This window comes from Hyperolius riggenbachi, chromosome 1 (genome assembly GCF_040937935.1).
Source record: "Hyperolius riggenbachi isolate aHypRig1 chromosome 1, aHypRig1.pri, whole genome shotgun sequence".
NCBI lineage: Eukaryota > Metazoa > Chordata > Amphibia > Anura > Hyperoliidae > Hyperolius > Hyperolius riggenbachi.
Genome location: NC_090646.1, coordinates 134622654 through 134643790, shown reverse-complemented (window position 1 = coordinate 134643790; position 21137 = coordinate 134622654). Strand labels below are relative to the sequence as shown.

The 21137-nt window shown below is 47.0% G+C and overlaps 1 protein-coding gene across 5 annotated transcripts in view; it reads left to right on the top strand.

Moving 5' to 3' along the window:
- The first annotated feature begins 253 nt into the window (after nucleotides 1-253).
- NMU (neuromedin U) overlaps nucleotides 254-21137 on the top strand; it is a 129892-nt gene continuing 109008 nt past the window's right edge. For all 5 annotated transcript variants that reach the window (XM_068268549.1, XM_068268564.1, XM_068268558.1 and 2 more), the window contains exon 1: nucleotides 254-520. In XM_068268549.1, the coding sequence (XP_068124650.1) occupies nucleotides 361-520 (160 nt within the window). In that variant the 5' untranslated portion in view covers nucleotides 254-360. The remainder of the gene's footprint in view (nucleotides 521-21137) is intronic.

Genomic DNA, 21137 nt, shown 5'->3' with positions numbered 1-21137 from the left:
ATGTTTAGTTTTGTAGGGCATATTATATTTCAAGAGTTACTTGACACAAAGTTGATAGTTGCGTGATTCCAGTGTCGGGTAAATAACGATTGAAGGGAGTATTTTTAGCATTTGCACCGATGTGGTGTATGATGCGCTGTGCAGAGGGTGGGAGGTGGATACAAGGGGCCGATGACGCGAATCCTGCCTGTGCTTACCGCGATCTTCAGCGCTCATCAGCCACAGGCACCCTCTATAAAAGTGCGGAGCAGGCAGGGAAGCGCAGGATTGCGCAGGCAGGAAGACGAGTTCGGGACTTCTCAGCAGGTGCCGCCAGGAAGGATTCTCTACGTTCCTAAGTTTGGGCTGCGGTAAGAAGTGATGCTGAGCTCCAGCAACTGTCAGAGGCAACTGGCTATGCAGAAGAACAGTGAAGAGGGGGCTCACAGCAGGCACCAGCTCTGCAACTTCAGGTGGCAGCCACCTTACGGGCTGCTATTGATTCTCATCATGCTAGCTTCATGGACTGGCATCTGCCAAGGTAATCAAAACTGGGCATCACTTTGTGCTGCGTTTCTCAAAGCAATTCTCTATAATAAGGATATCACTAATATGCTGTGAGTTTTTATATTACATTTATCTCTAGATATTTCCCTTTATTTCTGTGTTTGTGCTTTAACTGTAAAGCTTCTGACAATCTACACATTTCTTGGACAATATTTGCCAATATTTAAGATTTATAGCTTACATTCCGTAGCGGTGGATTTCTTTTGCGTGTCTCAGAACATGAATAAGCGGTGAGGATTTGTAAGGGGAAAAGTTAGGAGGCTGCCATTGCTGAGCTAGTAATGGAATGCATGGAATGCTAGATGCTTGGCTGTAACGGCAATCTGTGTGTTACTTATCTGGAACAAGTATGAAGATTAAATCAGTATTGGTATATCTTCCAAATTCCAAAGTCTTCAATGATCCTGGCTGCATACTTGTTCCACAGAAGTTAAGTTATTATAGAAGATGTGCAGTTAAAGGGTATTTAAAGTGAACACAGAGTCACATCCTTGCTTAAAAAGGGAACCAGAGAGGATGAAATATGCATACCTGGGGCTTCCTCCAGCCCCATACGCACGGATCGCTCCCACGCCGCCGTCCTCCGCTGCCTGGATCCGCCGCCACCGGGTCCCGTCATTGCCGCGAGTCGGCCAGTCGGCCGGCGGACGCGGCCAATTCTCCGCAGTACAGGGTGCTCTCTCCATACAAATACGCATGTGGCTGCCTACTGCGCAGCCGCATGCGTACGGGTATGGAGGGAGTCCCTGTGATGCGGACAATTGGCCGCGTCCGCCGGAAGTGACGGGCCCGGTACCGGCGGATCCAGGCAGCAGAGGACGGCGGCGTGGGAGCGATCCAGGCTTATGGGGCTGGAAGAAGCCCCAGGTATGTATAAAATCATTTTTTATTTTGGCTGGCCATTCCTCTCTGGTTCCCTTTAAAGGACACATCCAAGCTTGATTAAAATAAAAGGACCAAGGACTTCCTCCAGCCCCTGCCAGCTGTCCTTTGCCCTCGCCGCAGCTCTGCTCACCAATGGTGGCCCATAGTCCCCTCTGGCGCACGATGCCCACTGCGCCTGCCCGAGTGGCTGTAAGAGTCGCACTGACATCATCTAGTCTGTACTGCGCAAGCTCAGTACTTCTGCGCCAGCACTGTACAGTCTGGATGACGTCAGCGCTACCAGTGAGCCGTCCGCTGGAGCGCAGAGGAAGCCAACCCAGCTGGAGGAAGCCCCAGGTAAGTGGATTTTTTTTATTTTTACATTGCTCGGACCTTCGTTTTAAAGTGCACCTGAATTGAGATGGATATGGATATATTTATTTCATTATAGCTAATACACATTGCCTGGCAGTCCTGCTGATCATCTGCCTTTGATACATTTAGTCAGAGACCCGGAACAAGCATGCAGATCAGATGTTCCTGACTGAAGTCTGACAGAATTAGCCACATGCTTGCTTCAGGTGTGTGATTCAGACACTATTGATGCCAAGCAACTTGCACTGTTTAAAGAGACACTGAAGTGGAAAAAAAATCATGATATAATGAATTGGTTGTGTAGTACGGATTACTAGAGCATTAGTAGCAAAGAAAATATTCTCATATTTTTATGTTCGGTTACATAGTGTTTTTTTTTATAACATTGCATCATTCGCTAATATTTGCAGTTTATACACTACTCAGCATTCTAAATGATTTTACAGAGCAGCCCAGTGAGCTATTGAACTGTCCTCTGGAGAGAAAAAGAAAATACAGTCACTGACAGTTGAGATAACAAGCTTCGGAAGACAGAGCTCTCTGTGACTTTCAAAGTCATGGAGCTCAATGGCTCTTTTGCATAGATAACTGGAGTTTCTTAACTGTTCCTGTACTGGAAACAATATTAGACTTATGTCTCTGCTCCTAATGTTTTATTTCTTAGCTGTACTACACATACACACATTCCACTTTAGTGTCTCTTTAAAAGGAAATAGATAGGATATAAATATGGCAGCCTCCATATTCCTCTCACTTCAGGTGCCCTTTAAGAAAACCCATGTGAAGCTTTCTTCACTTTAAATACCCAATCATGTGAGTGGTAGTTTACATGTAATCTGAATATGATTGGATGTTCAAAATTGTACACAGTTTTGCTTCAGCCTCAGAGCTTGCACCTCCAAAAGCAGCCTTATAGTGAATGGCAAAATACAGGATGCTGATGTATATAAATGTCTGGGATGGGGCATGTCCAGTGCCTGGTGTTGTCAGGTAGTCCAGGATTAGTTGTTTACTACCCTTTCTAATGCAGCATGATGATTGCTTTATGGCGACGAGTTAACAAATATCCTTTCTCAAATTCTTTACTTTATATGATTGTAACGAGCTTTTTCACTCTTCAGCGTTTCCTTCCTGTTACCTGTTGGGTTAGCAGTTGTTCCTGAATTAGACGATTGACCCCATTATTTTTTATTCATTTTTTTCACAAATAATTTCTGTAGAAGTACGGACAGCTTAGAATTTTAAGGCCTTATCACTATGGCAACTTGACATCTCGCAACGTTTGTAAGGTCTGATTTTTTTTGCTACTGATTTCCCCACACAGAGTAGGGAACCTTGTTTCTCTCTTTAAAAACCTGGAGATAAAATTAGAGCAGGCTGGTACTCCCGTTTAGCACCTAGTATCAGGAGCGTTTCACAATGGCTGGTGTTTGTAAAGTAAAACCAAGTTAAGAATCAGAAATAATGTTAGGTAATATCATGGTAAGTTACAGAGCTGATTTGGAGGGAATCACTTTTTTTTCCTCACTTAAAGAGGAAGTTAATAAAATGTTATGTCTGAACCAATTATTGGAGGTCACATTTGGATTTAGCGGTGCACCGCCTGTTTTAGCACAAGCGTTTGATGGGAAGGATGTCAGCAACACATTTGTCTTCGTTTTCCTTTAGTGCATCTCCCCAGATCCCCTAACTGGCCCTGTTAACACTAAATACCCATCCTGAGCCCTAACCCTAATCTCCTCCCTAGACTTTAACACCTTCCTAACCACCACCACCCCCAACAGTGGAACATTCCTGATGCCAAACCTATGTCTTCTAACCCCAACATTTAAAACCAACCTCCCCTTACCCAATCCCCTAACCCTTATCATTGCCTTCCCCAACCAATAGCCCTAATTGATACACTCAGTACCTGCAGTTGTCCGCTTCAAAAGTATCTGATCCCTGATCACCAAGGCAATGTCCATTTACTGACACTAGCCAATAAAGCCTCATACTCACCTTAGATGATTCTTGGCTGAGTCAGCCATTGGGGGCCCCCTCTGCCGAGAATCTAGTGTATGTACAGTGACCCCAAATCCCCCCAATTTATCAGCAAGACTGCCGAATCATCTAATCTCTGAGCCTTGGTAGACTCCATTGTTCCCCCTAGTTACCCCTCCCACTGCGTGCCATTCCATCATGCTCTGCATGTCGTTCCTCTGCCCTAGTCCATGGTAATGGAATGTGTTGCTAGCCTTGTTCTTGCAGGTGACATTAGCTGAAGGTGTGTACATAGATTTGCTTTGTTATCAGGTGTGCCAAACCCACCGGCTTCTCTTCTAGTACAGTAGCTCAGCCTCACACTGTGTAGGGCTCTGAAGCTACAGAGATCAGCCCATTATTTCGGAGGTAACATATTGAACTTTTATCCCTACATTCAGTTAGTGCCATTAAACATAATTGGTTCATCCCGAAATACTGAATATAGTGGTACGTTTTATAGATATTCTACCATCAGGTATTTTTTCTTTTTCACAACATTGCAGACAGATAAGATAAGCCAGAATTTTATAATGGTCCATTTGCGGTTGGTTATTATCTCTAGTGAAGGCTAAGGAGCATCTTTAAAAAAAAAAAGGGATGCTAAATATGCTCCTAGATACTTAGCTGCACGTTTCACATGAAAGCTCGGCTCCTCCCATTGCGAAGTTTGCATCACTGTGATGTGTTTTTCATCTGTCATCACCGACAAAGTCATGGATTTTGTACTCTACTGTGGTTTGTATACATCACGTGATGCAGAACAGCCAATGGTATAGGGGAAATCCATTTTCCTCTCAGTATAGACATGATAGGAGGATATGGGGTAAAAAGAGGTCACTCCTTTAGAAGTAGCTAGAGCTCCAGTACAACCCAATGGCTGCTGGTTAATAGAGATGGTCAATAAGATTCTAATAATTCTGGTTTGCATGCAAATGTAATGGAAATTGTATGTAGCTTGGCACTGGGCCAACGAAAATCATCAGGAGCGGCGTTTGATTGGGCCAGTTTCAAGCTGCAAATATAGAACTTTGGTCCGGCACTCACATCCACCATCAGAGCCCATAAATTATCCAACCATCATTACATGAAAGAGCATTTAGAGAATGTATTGTTACAAAACAAGTTACAGAAGCCTCCGGATGAATGAGTGGTGAATGTTGGTGGGTACCACTGGGGTACTGGCTTTCCTGCTCCCCACGTTCCATCTCTGACCACTGATGATGTAGCTAGGGCTATGAGATGCTTGTAAGGTGGGGGGAGTGCATAATTCTCTTCTGTTTTGCAGCAATAAAAGGCCAATCTTAATTTACCATCCTGAACCCACTATTTTGTTCTACATGTTCCAAGCTGCATATACTTGCATTAGGTGCACTATTAGAGTTGTGGTGAAGCATACTTCTATGTACAGTTTGCTTCTATGCATGAGACTGAGTACCATTGCGATCCTATTTTTCATTAGATGCAACACAACACGCATAGTGTGAAAGTGCACTTAGGGTCCTTTTACACTTAATGTATTGGTATGCGTTAGAACGCATTAGTAAGCATTGGTATGCGTTTTTCTCTCCATAGCAGTGCATTATGAAAAAGCTTTCAGTTAAAAAGGCATATAGTGGGAACTGAGCCATAGGGAAACATGGGAATTACTTTTAAAGCCAGTTTTCTTTCAGTTACAACTGAGAACAACTGATTGAAGAGAACCAGAGACAGGTATTTTGAATCTTAAAGAAAACCTGAACTGAAAATGAAAAGTCAAAATAAACATGCATAAGTCATACTTACCTCCCATGTAGTCTACTCCTCAATCTCTTTCTCCCGCATCCTGTTTGTCCACTGTGAATAAGGAAATTCTCCGTCCTCCGTTTTAAAAATGGCCATTACCCTATAACAGCTTTCTGATCAGCACACTGTTAAACTGTAACATTGCCTATTTGAGCCATAGGGAAACATAGACATTACTTGGCACATCAGTCGTCCTCTCAGCTATAACTGACAGCAACTGATAAATAACTGACAGCAACTGATATACTTCAGTTCTGACAAAATGTGGTCAGAACTGGAAGGGATCATTGTCAGAAGAAAATGGTGAGCTTCTGAGAGGAACTGATGGCAACATTACCATGTAATGTTAATTTGAAGTTACCTCATGTGTTTATTTTAAATATTTTTACTCAGTACAGGTTCCCTTTAAGACAACAAAGAGGCATGTCCTGTGCATAATCACATGCCTCTGTGTCTCTGTATTGCCGTCTCTAGTCCCCCTGGGGTCTGCTGTGCGCCCCTGAAAAAAGCGCTAGCTAGCGACAATCTGCCACTAGCCTTGTATTTACCTGCAGCCTGTCATTCTATATCGGTTCCCCCGCCTCTGTCCCCGCCGCTACCCACCTCCTTGAGGGTCCTGCAATCGGAAGCTAAGCAGTACCTCCCAGGTCGCGGCTCAGCTTCCGATTGGAGGAAGCTCATGGAGGCAGGCAGCGGCGGAGACAGAGGCGGGGGAGCCAATATAGAATGACAGGCTGCAGGTAGGGGGGGGGGGGGACTAGAGGAAGCAATACAGAGACACAGAGGCATATGATTGTGCACAGGACATGCCTCTGTGTACTCTTAATATTCAAAATACACGCCTTGGGTCCTCTCTAGGTGTAAAAAGACCCTAACTCTCTTAAAGGACCACTATCGCGAATTAAAACAAAAACAAAAAAAAACAAAAAAATATTTATACTGAAGATATTGCTAGAAGAAGGGATAGTGATGGGTTAAGAATTAGTAAAAAAATAAATCACTCTGCTGTTTCCACATTCATGACAGCGCGAATGTCAGAAAACCTTACCTAAGGAGGCTGTACTCTGGCTGCGTGTATCTGCCTGGCTAAAATTATGATGACAGTCTTACTAGCAGCTAATATGCAGCCCGCAGTTCAGTCTCCCGATACCCCTTGGTAAGGTCCTCTCACTTTAAGGCTGTCATAAATGTGTAAACAGGAGGGTGATTTATTTTTTTAGCTAATTCTTACCTCAATAGAGGGAAGCCTTTGGATAATCCCACCTCGCCGTTCCAGTGCTCAGGTCCCCCAAACCCCGTCGACTTGTTCGTGACTAAGTGTGGCTGCACTGCGCATGCGCTCACGCCTATGCAGTAGTATGGAGCAGCTCTGGCTTGGCATTTTCTGCGGACCATGAGATTCTACTGCGCAGGCGTGAGCTGTCCAGCGATTGCACAGTATGGTTGCGCTTGCTCACAGACAATCGTGTGGCTGCAAAGTTTCAGAGGGTCCCGACTAGAAGCCTCTGGAGCCTCTACTGAGGTAAGTATATGATTTTTCTCCACTTTAAACTCGCAGGTTTACTTTAACATGACATTTCTAGGGAATGTATGAAACAGCATTATTGTGTGTTTAGGTTTTGTCATTTTGCTTTTACTTTGGATTATAGTTCATCTACAATGTGATGTTTCCTCCCGCTATTTCCACCTGTGAGTCCTTTGTTCTGCAGAATAATGTGGTGTGGAGCGAGCAGGCTGGCTCCTCTTCTCTTGTCTGCAAATGATCTTTTATTCCCGTGTTCGGTAGTGTATAAAGCAGTCTATTGCCAGACTTGTAACACCAACAACTACAGGTTGACTTCAACCATGCAGCTTCTAGATCCAGGCGGAATGTACTCTGCTTGTCACTGTGGCTTGCCAGAGCTTCACCTAACCCATTGACCTCTTTATAGACATACAGAGAATTCCTTTCCTGTCTGTTGTTGTAATTTGGTTTCCTCCAAATATTGCTCATTAAAATGCTATGCATTAGAGAAAGTAGGAACTGACAGCAGGGTAAATGAGATTATTAGGGACATTGTGTAGTAATGTGGCTCAGTTGTGGAACTAAAGAATCTATGTGAATTCTATGGTTTAGACATATTCTGTGCCATCCTTGCTTAAATGAGTTTTATTAGTGTCTTTTCAATGTTTAGAAATGCTGTTATTGTCATGATTTTGTTCTCTATTAGAATTATTGCCTTATTGCTTTTATTCATATGTGCAAACCTTGCAACTACTCAGATCAGTAACCCTTTGCAAATGCATACATGCAGTCTACTCAACATTTACTGTCTATCCCTTACAAACTGAGGACAGTGTAACTTACGAAAATTGTCTTTCGGTCAGGGTTTCCTCTTCTCAAAATCCCATGTATTTTCCCACGTGCAAATTTGTGTTAGAACTTACAATGTTGATCAATGGGTTTGTTCACACTTAAATGCGAATTACACATGTGAGAAAAAAAATCTACAACTCCCCAGCATAATTTTGAGCACTGTGTACACTTTCTCATTGGCAATCATTAAGCTACTGTAGCAAAACGTACGTGTTCAAAACATTGCATGCGTAAATACACGGACATGAGGAATTTCACCAGTTCAAAACCTGTCAGATCTTTACTTTCTACTCACAGCGACATATGAAAAAATGATTTATGGTGCATTTTACTCTGAGTCAAATGTACATGTTACAGGTACTGTACTGTATTTGTATAATGGTCCTTTAAAAATATAAATATACATTCATAAATACTTTGAGTAGCAGCTTGGCCACTCACCCCTCCCTCATCTTTATAAGGAGCGTTGATGAATAGCAACTTGGCACCTCCCCCCTTTCCCCCAATGTGGAGCAAGATAACCCCCTCCATTACCAGAGCACCTGCAGCAAGGTAAGCCCTCCATTACCAAAGCACCTGCAGCAAGGTAACCCCTCCATTACCAAAGCACCTGCAGCAAGGTAACCCCTCCATTACCAGAGCACCTGCAGCAAGGTGACCCCTCCATTACCAGAGCACCTGCAGCAAGGTAACCCCTCCATTACCAGAGCACCTGCAGCAAGGTAAGCCCTCCATTACCAGAGCACCTGCAGCAAGGTAAGCCCTCCATTACCAGAGCACCTGCAGCAAGGTAACCCCTCCATTACCAGAGCACCTGCAGCAAGGTAACCCCTCCATTACCAGAGCACCCGCAGCAAGGTAAGCCCTCCATTACCAGATCACCCACAGCAAGGTAACCCCTCCATTACCAGAGCACCCACAGCAAGGTAACCCCTCCATTACCAGAGAACCCGCAGCAAGGTAACCTCTCCATTACCAGAGCACCCGCAGCAAGGTAACCCCTCCATTACCAGAGCACCCGCAGCAAGGTAACCCCTCCATTATCAGAGCACCCGCAGCAAGGTAACCCCTCCATTACCAGAGCACCCGCAGCAAGGTAACCCCTCCATTACCAAAGCACCCGCAGCAAGGTAACCCCTCCATTGCCAGAGCACCTGCAGCAAGGTAACCCCTCCATTGCCAGAGCACCTACAGCAAGGTAACCCCTCCATTACCAGAGCACCTGCAGCAAGGTAAGCCCTCCATTACCAGAGCACCTGCAGCAAGGTAAGCCCTCCATTACCAGAGCACCTGCAGCAAGGTAACCCCTCCATTACCAGAGCACCTGCAGCAAGGTAAGCCCTCCATTACCAGAGCACCTGCAGCAAGGTAACCCCTCCATTACCAGAGCACCGGCAGCAAGGTAACCCCTCCATTACCAGAGCACCGGCAGCAAGGTAACCCCTCCATTACCAGAGCACCGGCAGCAAGGGAACCCCTCCATTACCAGAGCACCGGCAGCAAGGTAACCCCTCCATTACCAGAGCACCTACAGCAAGGTAACCCCTCCACTGCCAGAGCACCTGCAGCAAGGTAAGCCCTCCATTATTAGAGCACCAGCAGCAAGGTAACCCCTCCATTACCAGAGCACCTGCAGCAAGGTAACCCCTCCATTACCAGATTACCTGCAGCAAGGTAACCCCTCCATTACCAGAGCACCTGCAGCAAGGTAACCCCTCCATTACCAGAGCACCTGCAGCAAGGTAACCCCTCCATTACCAGAGCACCGGCAGCAAGGTAACCCCTCCATTACCAGAGCACCTGCAGCAAGGTAAGCCCTCCATTACCAGAGCACCCACAGCAAGGTAACCCCTCCATTACCAGAGCACCTGCAGCAAGGTAACCCTTCCATTACCAGAGGACCAGCAGCAAGGTAACCCCTCCATTACCAGAGAACCCGCAGCAAGGTAACCCCTCCATTACCAGAGCACCTGCACCAAGGTAACCCCTCCATTACCAGAGCACCTGGTTTAACCCCTCTACTGTCAGGTCACCAGCAGCAAGGTATTCCTTGATACACAATATATAGCAAGAAATACCTTACTTAAATATACTTTAATAGCTTACCCCTCAATTTATATTTTAAGTGTACCTGAAGCAAAGAACGTGCCCCTAGGAGGTATTACCTGAGGAAGGGGAAGCCTCTGGATCCTAAAGAGGCTTTCCCCTTCCTCCTTAGTCCTTGTCGCCGCTTGTGGGGAAGGCACTAGTGCTCCTGCAAGCACCGCGGCATGCAAATATTATGGTCAGTGATGCTGTGGGGGAGCCAGAGGTGGAATGAGCTGGCTGTGAAGGACAGCGGAATCATCATTAGGATCCTGCGGCTCCCCCCTCCTGAGGTAAGTCCTTCCCAGGGGCACTTTTTCCTTACAGCTTTACTTTAACCACTTGCCGACCGCCCACAGCCCATGGGCGGCGGCAAAGTGGACGCCTAAAGGACCGCAATACGCCTTTAGGCGGCGCGTCCTTTAGGCATGCCGGGGGAGCGATCGCGTCATTGATGACGCGCGCTTCCCCCGGCAACTGGCTCCGCCCACCCGCCGTAACATCCCGCCGGCCATACGGAAGCGCCGGCGGGATGTTAACCCCGCGATCGCCGCTACAAAGTGTATAATACACTTTGTAATGTATACAAAGTGTATTATACAGGCTGCCTCCTGCCCTGGTGATCCCAGTGTCCGAGGGACCAACAGGGCAGGCTGCAGCCACCCTAGTCTGCACCCAAACACACTGATCTGCCCCCCCCCCCGCCCACTGATCGCCCACAGCACCCTTCAGACCCCCCCCTGCCCACCCCCCAGACCCCTGTTTGCACCCAATCACCCCCCTAATAACCCATCAATCACTCCCTGTCACTATCTGTCAATGCTATTTTTTTTTTATCCCCCCCCTGCCCCCTCCTGATCACCCCCCCCCCCTGTGTACTGTATGCATCTATCTTCCCTGATAACCTGTCAATCACCCGTCAATCACCCATCAATCACCCATCAATCACCCATCAATCACCCCCTGTCACTGCCACCCAACAATCAGCCCCTAACCTGCCCCTTGCGGGCAATCTGATCACCCACCCACACCAATAGATCGCCCGCAGATCCGACATCAGATCACCTCCCAAATCCATTGTTTACATCTATTCTCTCCTCTAAACACCCACTAATTACCCATCAATCACCCATCAATCACCCCCTATCACCACCTGTCACTTTTACCTATCAGATCAGACCCTAATCTGCCCCTTGCGGGCACCCAATCACCCGCCAACACGCTCAGATTCCCCTCTGACCCCCCCTTATCAATTCGCCAGTGCATTAATTACATCTGTTCTTCCCTGTAATAACCCACTGATCACCTGTCAATCACCTGCCAATCACCTATCACCCATCAATCACCCCCTGTCACCCCCTGTCACTGCCACCCATCAATCAGCCCCTAACCTGCCCCTTGCGGGCAATCTGATCACCCACCCACACCATTAGATCGCCCGCAAACCCGCCGTCAGATTACCTCCCAAATGTATTGTTTACATCTGTTATCTTCTCTAAACACCCACTAATTACCCATCAATCACCCATCAATCACCCCCTATCACCACCTGTCACTGTTACCTATCAGATCAGACCCTAAGCTTCCCCTTGCGGGCACCCAATCACCCGCCCACACGCTCAGATTGCCCTCAGACCCCCCCCTTATCAATTCACCAGTGCATTAATTACATCTGTCCTTCCCTGTAATAACCCACTGATCACCTGTCAATCACCTGCCAATCACCTATCACCCATCAATCACCCCCTGTCACTGCCACCCAACAATCAGCCCCTAACCCGCCCTTGCGGGCAAACTGATCACCCACCCACACCAATAGATCGCCCGCAGATCCGACATCAGATCACCACCCAAGCGCAGTGTTTCCATCTATTCTCTCCTCTAAACACCCACTAATTACCCATCAATCACCCCCTATCACCACCTGTCACTGTTACCCATCAGATCAGACCCTAATCTGCCCCTTGCGGGCACCCAATCACCCGCCTACACGCTCAGATTGCCCTCAGACCCCCCCTTATCAATTCGCCAGGGCATTATTTACATCTGTCCTTCCCTGTAATAACCCACTGATCACCTGTCAATCACCTGTCAATCACCCCCTGTCACTGCCACCCATCAATCACCCCTGTCACTGCCACCCATCAATCAGCCCCTAACCTGCCCCTTGCGGGCAAACTGATCACCCACCCACACCAATAGATCGCCCGCAGATCCGACATCAGATCACCACCCAAGCGCAGTGTTTCCATCTATTCTCTCCTCTAAACACCCACTAATTACCCATCAATCGGCCCCTATCACCACCTGTCACTGTTACCCATCAGATCAGACCCTAATCTGCCCCTTGCGGGCACCCAATCACCCGCCTACACGCTCAGATTGCCCTCACACCCCCCCTTATCAATTCGCCAGGGCATTATTTACATCTGTCCTTCCCTGTAATAACCCACTGATCACCTGTCAATCACCTATCAATCACCCATCAATCACCCCCTGTCACTGCCACCCATCAATCACCCGCTGTCACTGCCACCCATCAATCAGCCCCTAACCTGCCCCTTGCGGGCAATCTGATCACCCACCCACACCAATAGATCGCCCGCAGATCCGACGTCCGATCACCTCCCAAGTGCAGTGTTCACATCTGTTCTCTACCCTAAACACCCACTAATTACCCATCAATCACCCCCTGTCACTGCTACCTATCAGATTAGACCCCTATCTGCCCCTAGGGCACTCAATCACCCGCCCACACCCTCAGAATGCCCTCAGACCCCAGCCCTGATCACCTCGCCAGTGCATTGCTTGCATCTATTCCCCCCTCTAATCACACCTTGAGACACCCATCAATCACCTCCTGTCACCCCCTAGCACACCTACCCATCAGATCAGGCCCCAATTTGCCCCGTGTGGGCTCCTGATCACTCGGCCAAACCCTCAGATCCCCCTCAGACCCCCTTCCGATCACCTCCCCAGTGCATTGATTGCATCTATTTTCCCCTCTAACCACCCCCTGAGACACCCATCAATCACCTTCTGTCACCCCCCTAGCACTCCTATCCATCAGATCAGGCCCAATACAACCTGTCATCTAAAAGGCCACCCTGCTTATGACCGGTTCCACATAATTCGCCCCCTCATAGACCACCTGTCATCAAAATTTGCAGATGCTTATACCCCTGAACAGTCATTTTGAGACATTTGGTTTCCAGACTACTCACGGTTTTGGGCCCGTAAAATGCCAGGGCGGTATAGGAACCCCACAAGTGACCCCATTTTAGAAAAAAAGACACCCCAAGGTATTCTGTTAGGTGTATGACGAGTTCATAGAAGATTTTATTTTTTGTCAAAAGTTAGCGGAAATTGATTTTTATTGGGTTTTTTTCACAAAGTGTCATTTTTCACTAACTTGTGACAAAAAATAAAATCTTCTATGAACTCGCCATACACCTAACGGAATACCTTGGGGTGTCTTCTTTCTAAAATGGGGTCACTTGTGGGGTTCCTATACTGCCCTGGCATTTTAGGGGCCCTAAACCGCGAGGAGTAGTCTAGAAAACAAATGCCTCAAAATGACCCGTGAATAGGACGTTGGGCCCCTTAGCGCACCTAGGCTGCAAAAAAGTGTCACACATGTGGTACCGCCGTACTCAGGAAAAGTAGTATAATGTGTTTTGGGGTGTATTTTTACACATACCCATGCTGGGTGGGAGAAATTTCTATGTAAATGGTCAATTGTGTGTAAAACAAATCAAACAATTGTCATTTACAGAGATATTTCTCCCACTTAGCATGGGTATGTGTAAAAATACACCCCAAAACACATTATACTACTTCTCCTGAGTACGGCGGTACCACATGTGTGGCACTTTTTTACACCCTAAGTACGCTAAGGGGCCCAAAGTCCAATGAGTACCTTTAGGATTTCACAGGTCATTTTGCGACATTTGGTTTCAAGACTACTCCTCACGGTTTAGGGCCCCTAAAATGCCAGGGCAGTATAGTAACCCCACAAATGACCCCATTATAGAAAGAAGACACCCAAAGGTATTCCGTTAGGAGTATGGTGAGTTCATAGAAGATTTTATTTTTTGTCAAAAGTTAGCGGAAAATTGATTTTTATTGTTTTTTTCACAAAGTGTCATTTTCCACTAACTTTTGACAAAAAATAAAATCTTCTATGAACTCACCATACTCCTAACGGAATACCTTGGGGTGTCTTCTTTCTAAAATGGGGTCATTTGTGGGGTTCCTATACTGAACTGGCATTTTAGGGGCCCTAAACCGTGAGGAGTAGTCTGGAAATCAAATTTCGCAAAATGACCTGTGAAATCCTAAAGGTACTCATTGGACTTTGGGCCCTTTAGCGCAGTTAGGGTGCAAAAAAGTGCCACACATGTGGTATTGCCATACTCGGGAGAAGTAGTACAATGTGTTTTGGGGTGTATTTTTACACATACCCATGCTGGGTGGGAGAAATACCTCTGTAAATGACAATCTTTTGATTTTTTTACACACAATTTTCCATTTACAGAGTTATTTCTCCCACCCAGCATGGGTATGTGTAAAAATACACCCCAAAACACATTGTACTACTTCTCCCGAGTACGGCGATACCACATGTGTGGCACTTTTTTGCACCCTAACTGCGCTAAAGGGCCCAAAGTCCAATGAGTACCTTTAGGATTTCACAGGTCATTTTGCGGAATTTGATTTCCAGACTACTCCTCACGGTTTAGGGCCCCTAAAATGCCAGGGCAGTATAGGAACCCCACAAATGACCCCATTTTAGAAAGAAGACACCTCAAGGTATTCCGTTAGGAGTATGGTGAGTTCATAGAAGATTTTATTTTTTGTCACAAGTTAGTGGAAAATGACACTTTGTGAAAAAAACAATAAAAATCAATTTTCCGCTAACTTTTGACAAAAAATAAAATCTTCTATGAACTCACCATACTCCTAACGGAATACCTTGGGGTGTCTTCTTTCTAAAATGGGGTCATTTGTGGGGTTCCTATACTGCCCTGGCATTTTAGGGGCCCTAAACCGTGAGGAGTAGTCTGGAAATCAAATTCCGCAAAATGACTTGTGAAATCCTAAAGGTACTCATTGGACTTTGGGCCCTTTAGCGCAGTTAGGGTGCAAAAAAGTGCCACACATGTGGTATCGCCGTACTCGGGAGAAGTAGTACAATGTGTTTTGGGGTGTATTTTTACACATACCCATGCTGGGTGGGAGAAATAACTCTGTAAATGGACAATTGTGTGTAAAAAAAATGAAAAAATTGTCATTTACAGAGATATTTCTCCCACCCAGCATGGGTATGTGTAAAAATACACCCCAAAACACATTCTACTACTTCTCTTGAGTACGGCAATACCACATGTGTGGCACTTTTTTGCAGCCTAACTGCGCTAAGGGGCCCAAAGTCCAATGAGCACCTTTAGGCTTTACAGGGGTGCTTACAAATTAGCACCCCCCAAAATGCGAGGACAGTAAACACACCCCACAAATGACCCCATTTTGGAAAGTAGACACTTCAAGGTATTCAGAGAGGGGCATGGTGAGTCCGTGGCAGATTTCATTTTTTTTTTGTCGCAAGTTAGAAGAAATGGATTCTTTTTTTTTTTCTTTTTTTTTGTCACAAAGTGTCATTTTCCGCTTACTTGTGACAAAAAATAATATCTTCTATGAACTCACTATGCCTCTCAGTGAATACTTTGGGATGTCTTCTTTCCAAAATGGGGTCATTTGGGGGGTATTTATACTATCCTGGAATTCTAGCCCCTCATGAAACATGACAGGGGGTCAGAAAAGTCATAGATGCTTGAAAATGGCAAAATTCACTTTTTGCACCATAGTTTGTAAACGCTATAACTTTTACCCAAACCAATAAATATACACTGAATGGTTTTTTTTTTTATCAAAAACATGTTTGTCCACATTTTTCGCGCTGCATGTATACAGAAATTTTACTTTATTTGAAAATTGTCAGCACAGAAAGTTAAAAAAATCATTTTTTTGCCAAAATTCATGTCTTTTTTGATGAATATAATAAAAAGTAAAAATCGCAGGAGCAATCAAATAGCACCAAAAGAAAGCTTTATTAGTGACAAGAAAAGGAGCCAAAATTCATTTAGGTGGTAGGTTGTATGAGCGAGCAATAAACCGTGAAAGCTGCAGTGGTCTGAATGGAAAAAAAGTGGCCGGTCCTTAAGGGGTAGAAAGACTGTGGTCCTCAAGTGGTTAAAGGGAAGATGCGTGGTAAAAAAAAAAAAATCCAAATCCACTTACCTGGAGCTTCCTCCAGCCCGTGGCAGGCAGGACGTGCCCTCGGTGCCGCTCCGCAGGCTCCCGGTGGTCTCTGGTGGTGCACCCGACCTGGCCAGGCCGCTGCCAGGTCGGGCTCTTCTGCGCTCCAACGTGCGCCTCTCGAGGGCGCGCTGACATCATCGGCCGTCCTCCGGGCTGTACTGCGCAGGTGCGGTAGTTCTGCGCCTGCGCAGTACAGCCCGGAGGACATCCGGTGACGTCAGCGCGCCCCGTGAGGCGCATTTTGGAGCGCAGAAGAGCCTGACCTGGCAGCCGGCCTGGCCAGGTCGGGTCGGCCACCGGAGAACACCGGGAGCCTGCGGAGCGGCTCCGAGGGCACGTCCTGCCTGCCACGGGCTGGAGGAAGCCCCAGGTAAGTGGATTTGGATTTTTTTAACTGTGTGAACCTTCCCTTTAAAAAAAAGAACATTTTTCCTTATTTAAAACTCAATCTTTTGAGGCAGTCGCCTTATACTTGAGGACAAAGCATGCAAACCGCCACTGTATTTGATCTTGTTTCTTCCTATGGCACGGTATACATGATTCTTGTTTCATACTACTGCACTATTGTACTGCCCTTCTCTTTCTCTCAAACAATAACTTGCTTTGACAAGAAAAGGATCTGAAAGAAGCTGACAGCTGCTATACCTAGGGAAGTAATACGGTATTTCATTACTGAAAGGAACAGATAAATGACTGAATTACAGGCAGCACTTAGTAATCTGCTAGGATAATCTAAAGGTAGGCCATGTAAAAGCAATTTTCTTTCTGTGATGTAATGGCTTTGTGCTAAATAGTGTTAGGTGTAGAATGTAAATCTTATGAAAAAGTTTTGACATATTGCACTCTGAGATGTTTCTTTTTTACAGTATGTGACATTTATATGGCAACACTTATCTGACTGTCAGTTTCAGTATACAATATAATGTATGATACGCACAGGCCATGATAATGGTGCAAATAATGAGGTACAGTGCAGATTATGGTATTGCAATTCACAACAATGATAATCAACATTAGGGCAAAACATATATATAGGCAGTGAGTCAAAGGTTCAATGAGCAAAGATGGCATGGAGGCAGATGAGGGAGGCTAGGGACTTTTACGGGGGGAAGGGGGCTAGTGTTCAGTAGAAAGACCGCCTTGGGGGAAGAAGGTGTTCCTGTGCTTTGAGGTTCTGGTGGGAATGGTTCTGTAGTGGCAGAAAGGCTGACAGGGCTAGAGGGCTTGTTCAATATGTTGATGGCCCTGGTCCTCAGACCAGAGGTGTGGAGGAGGTCCAGTGCTGGAAGGAGAGAGTCAGACCCAATGATCTCTGCAGCGTTGATTATGCTTTGACTACTGTACCTATTGATTTCAGTTGTGCCCGTGTACCAGACGATAATGAAGGAGCAGAGGATAGATTTGATGGTGGCACTATAGAAGCTGGTCATCAGTTCACACAGCATTCCACACTTCTTCATTTGCTTGAGGAAAAACAGTTGTTGTTGGGCCTTCTTCTGGTGGTGTTCTCACCCCATCTCAGATCGTTGGAGATGGTTGTGTCCTGGAAACGCTTGGAACCCTGGTGATATTGATGCCTTTGATGGAGACCGGATTGAGTTTGGGTGGGTGCCTGTCGCTTGAAATTGTGCCGGCGTACCAGATAAAAATGAAGGAGCAGAGGATATATTTCATGGTGATACTGTAGACGCTGGTCATCAGTTCACATGGCAGCCCAAACTTCTTCAGTTGCTGAGGAAAAACGGCCTTTGCCGGGCCTTCTTCTGGGCTTTGGTTTTCTCATCTCAGATCATTGGCGATGGTGGTTCCCTGGAACCGAATGCTTGGAACCCTGGTGTCATTGATGTCTTTGATGGACACCGGATTGAGTGTGGGTGGGTGCCTTTGGAAATGCACAATCGATTCCACAACTTTTGCTGTATTTAGGAGTTCAGGAGAAGAAAAGCTTGGGGGAAGAAGGTGTTCCTGCGCCTGGAGGTTCTGGTGGGAATGGCTCTGTAGTGGTGACCTGAGGAGGAGGTGTACACATTGTAGTGCCAAGGCTATACCATACCAGCTCTAGGCAGAGGTCCAGTGGCACTGCTTGGATTTGCCTTTGTACAATTTTCTTCTAAGGGGGTTTTCATCCTATATGGTACCGGTACCCCAGGTTACACAAACTGTGACATCCACAAAATTGAAATTCTATAGTATAAAATAATAATACGATGCTACAATTACTTTTCCCAGTACATGAACCATGCAATGCAAAGAAAATAGTGAGTGTGGCCACAGCATATTGTGAAGAGCCAAATAGTAGGCATAACAAAAAAGCACATGAGCTTATATTGCATGCTGTAGGTACTTCGCAATGTGCCACATTTACTTTACCAATAAATTGCCGAGCCCCAAACAAGCATCACTGCTCCTCATGCCACAGTGTCACACATCAAGACGTAGACATAAAAATGTAAGTAGCAAAAAAAACCGCACAAAAGTAATTTACTAAGCAAGGAACAAAGGCAGGGGCGGAACTAGACTTAATAGGGCCCCTCTGCAAAAATGTCCATGACCCCACGTGATTGATTGGGAGCCGGTGAATGGCAGTAGAGTGTTCTGCTGTGAAGCAGCCTCTGGAAGTAGGAAGAAATTACACACACTCCTCCACATGGTTGTCCTGAGTGAATGGGGACTGACTGGCTGCACTTGAGGTTGGCGAGAGGGAGGAGGCAGGGCCCCCAAAGCCTCAGGACCCCCCTGCGATGGCAGGGGTCGCAGGGGTGATTGTTACGCCCATGAACAATAGATAGATATTATCAATATTATCATGAACAATAGTGCAGATATTACCAATGAGAGGCAGATATAATAATATCTCACCCTGACTACTGTAGTCCCCTGCTCTGTGACCAGGCGCGGAGCTAGGGGGGGTCGGGGTAGGACAAGTGCCCCAGGGCGCCTGGTCCCCGAGGGCGCCCTCAGCCTGGCTGAGCTGCGGGTTTTTTTTTTTTTTTTGCGGCGGAGGGGAAGGGGGCCAGCGCAGAGAAGAGGGAGAGCTGTGCGGACGGTGGGGAAGGGGGGCCATCTCCCCCCTCCTTCGCTCACCTTAGGTGCTCTCCCTCCCTCGCTGTCCCCTCCAATGTCCTCCGGGTGGCTGGCCTGGCAGCGGCGGGCGGAACTCACCTCCGTCTCGCTCCAGTGCCGGCCGGAAGTTCGGGTGCGCAGCCGCTGCTCTGGTCTGGACCAGACCAGAGTAGTGGCAGATCCATCCGGCGCTGCGATGAGACGGAGGTAAGTTCCGCCCGCCGCTGCCAGCCTGAGCCACCCGGACATTAGAGGGGAGAGCGAGGAAGGGAGAGCAGCTCTTCTCTGCGCTGCTCCCCTCCTGCTGGGGAGGGGGACACCTGACCTGGCTACCTACTCTGGGCACATATACCCCTAACTACATATACTGGGCATATACCCCTGGCTACCTACTCTGGGCACATATACCCCTGGCTACCTACTCTGGGCACATATACCCCTGGCTACCTACTCTGGGCACATATACCCCTGGCTACCTACTCTGGGCACATATACCCCTGCCTATATATACTGGGCATATACCCCTGGCTACCTACTCTGGGCACATATACCCCTGGCTACCTACTCTGGGCACATATACCCCTGCCTACATATACTGGGCATATACCCCTGGCTACCTACTCTGGGCACATATACCCCTGGCTACCTACTATGGGCACATATACCCCTGGCTACCTACTCTGGGCACATATACCCCTGGCTACCTACTCTGGACACATATACCCCTGGCTACCTACTCTGGGCACATATACCCCTGCCTATATATACTGGGCATATACCCCTGGCTACCTACTCTGGGCACATATACCCCTGGCTACCTACTCTGGGCACATATACCCCTGGCTACCTACTCTGGGCACATATACCCCTGCCTACATATACTGGGCATATACCCCTGGCTACCTACTCTGGGCACATATACCCCTGGCTACCTACTCTGGGCACATATACCCCTGCCTACATATACTGGGCATATACCCCTGGCTACCTACTCTGGGCACATATACCCCTGGCTACCTACTCTGGGCACATATACCCCTGCCTATATATACTGGGCACATATACCCCTGGCTACCTACTCTGGGCACATATACCCCTGGCTACCTACTCTGGGCACATATACCCCTGGCTACCTACTCTGGGCACATATACCCCTGCCTACATATTCTGGGCATATACCCCTGGCTACCTACTCTGGGCACATATACCCCTGCCTACATATACTGGGCATATACCCCTGGCTACCTACTCTGGGCACATATACCCCTGGCTACCTACTCTGGGCACATATACCCCTGCCTACATATACTGGGCACATATACTCCTAACTACATATACTGGGCATATACCCCTGGCTACCTACTCTGGGCACATATACCCCTGGCTACCTACTCTGGGCACATATACCCCTGCCTACATATACTGGGCACATATACCCCTAACTACATATACTGGGTACATATACCCCTGGCTACATATACTGGGCACATATACCCCTGGCTACATATACTGGGCACATATACCTCTGGCTACATATACTGGGGACACATACCCCTGCCTACATATACTGGGCACATATACCCCTGGCTACCTGTTCTGTGGACATCTCTACCCCTGGCTACCTGTTCTGGGGACATCTATACTGCTGGCCACCTATTCTGGGGACACCTATAGACCTGGGGCTACCTATTTTTGGGCAAGCACTGCTGTCAGATTGAGTGCA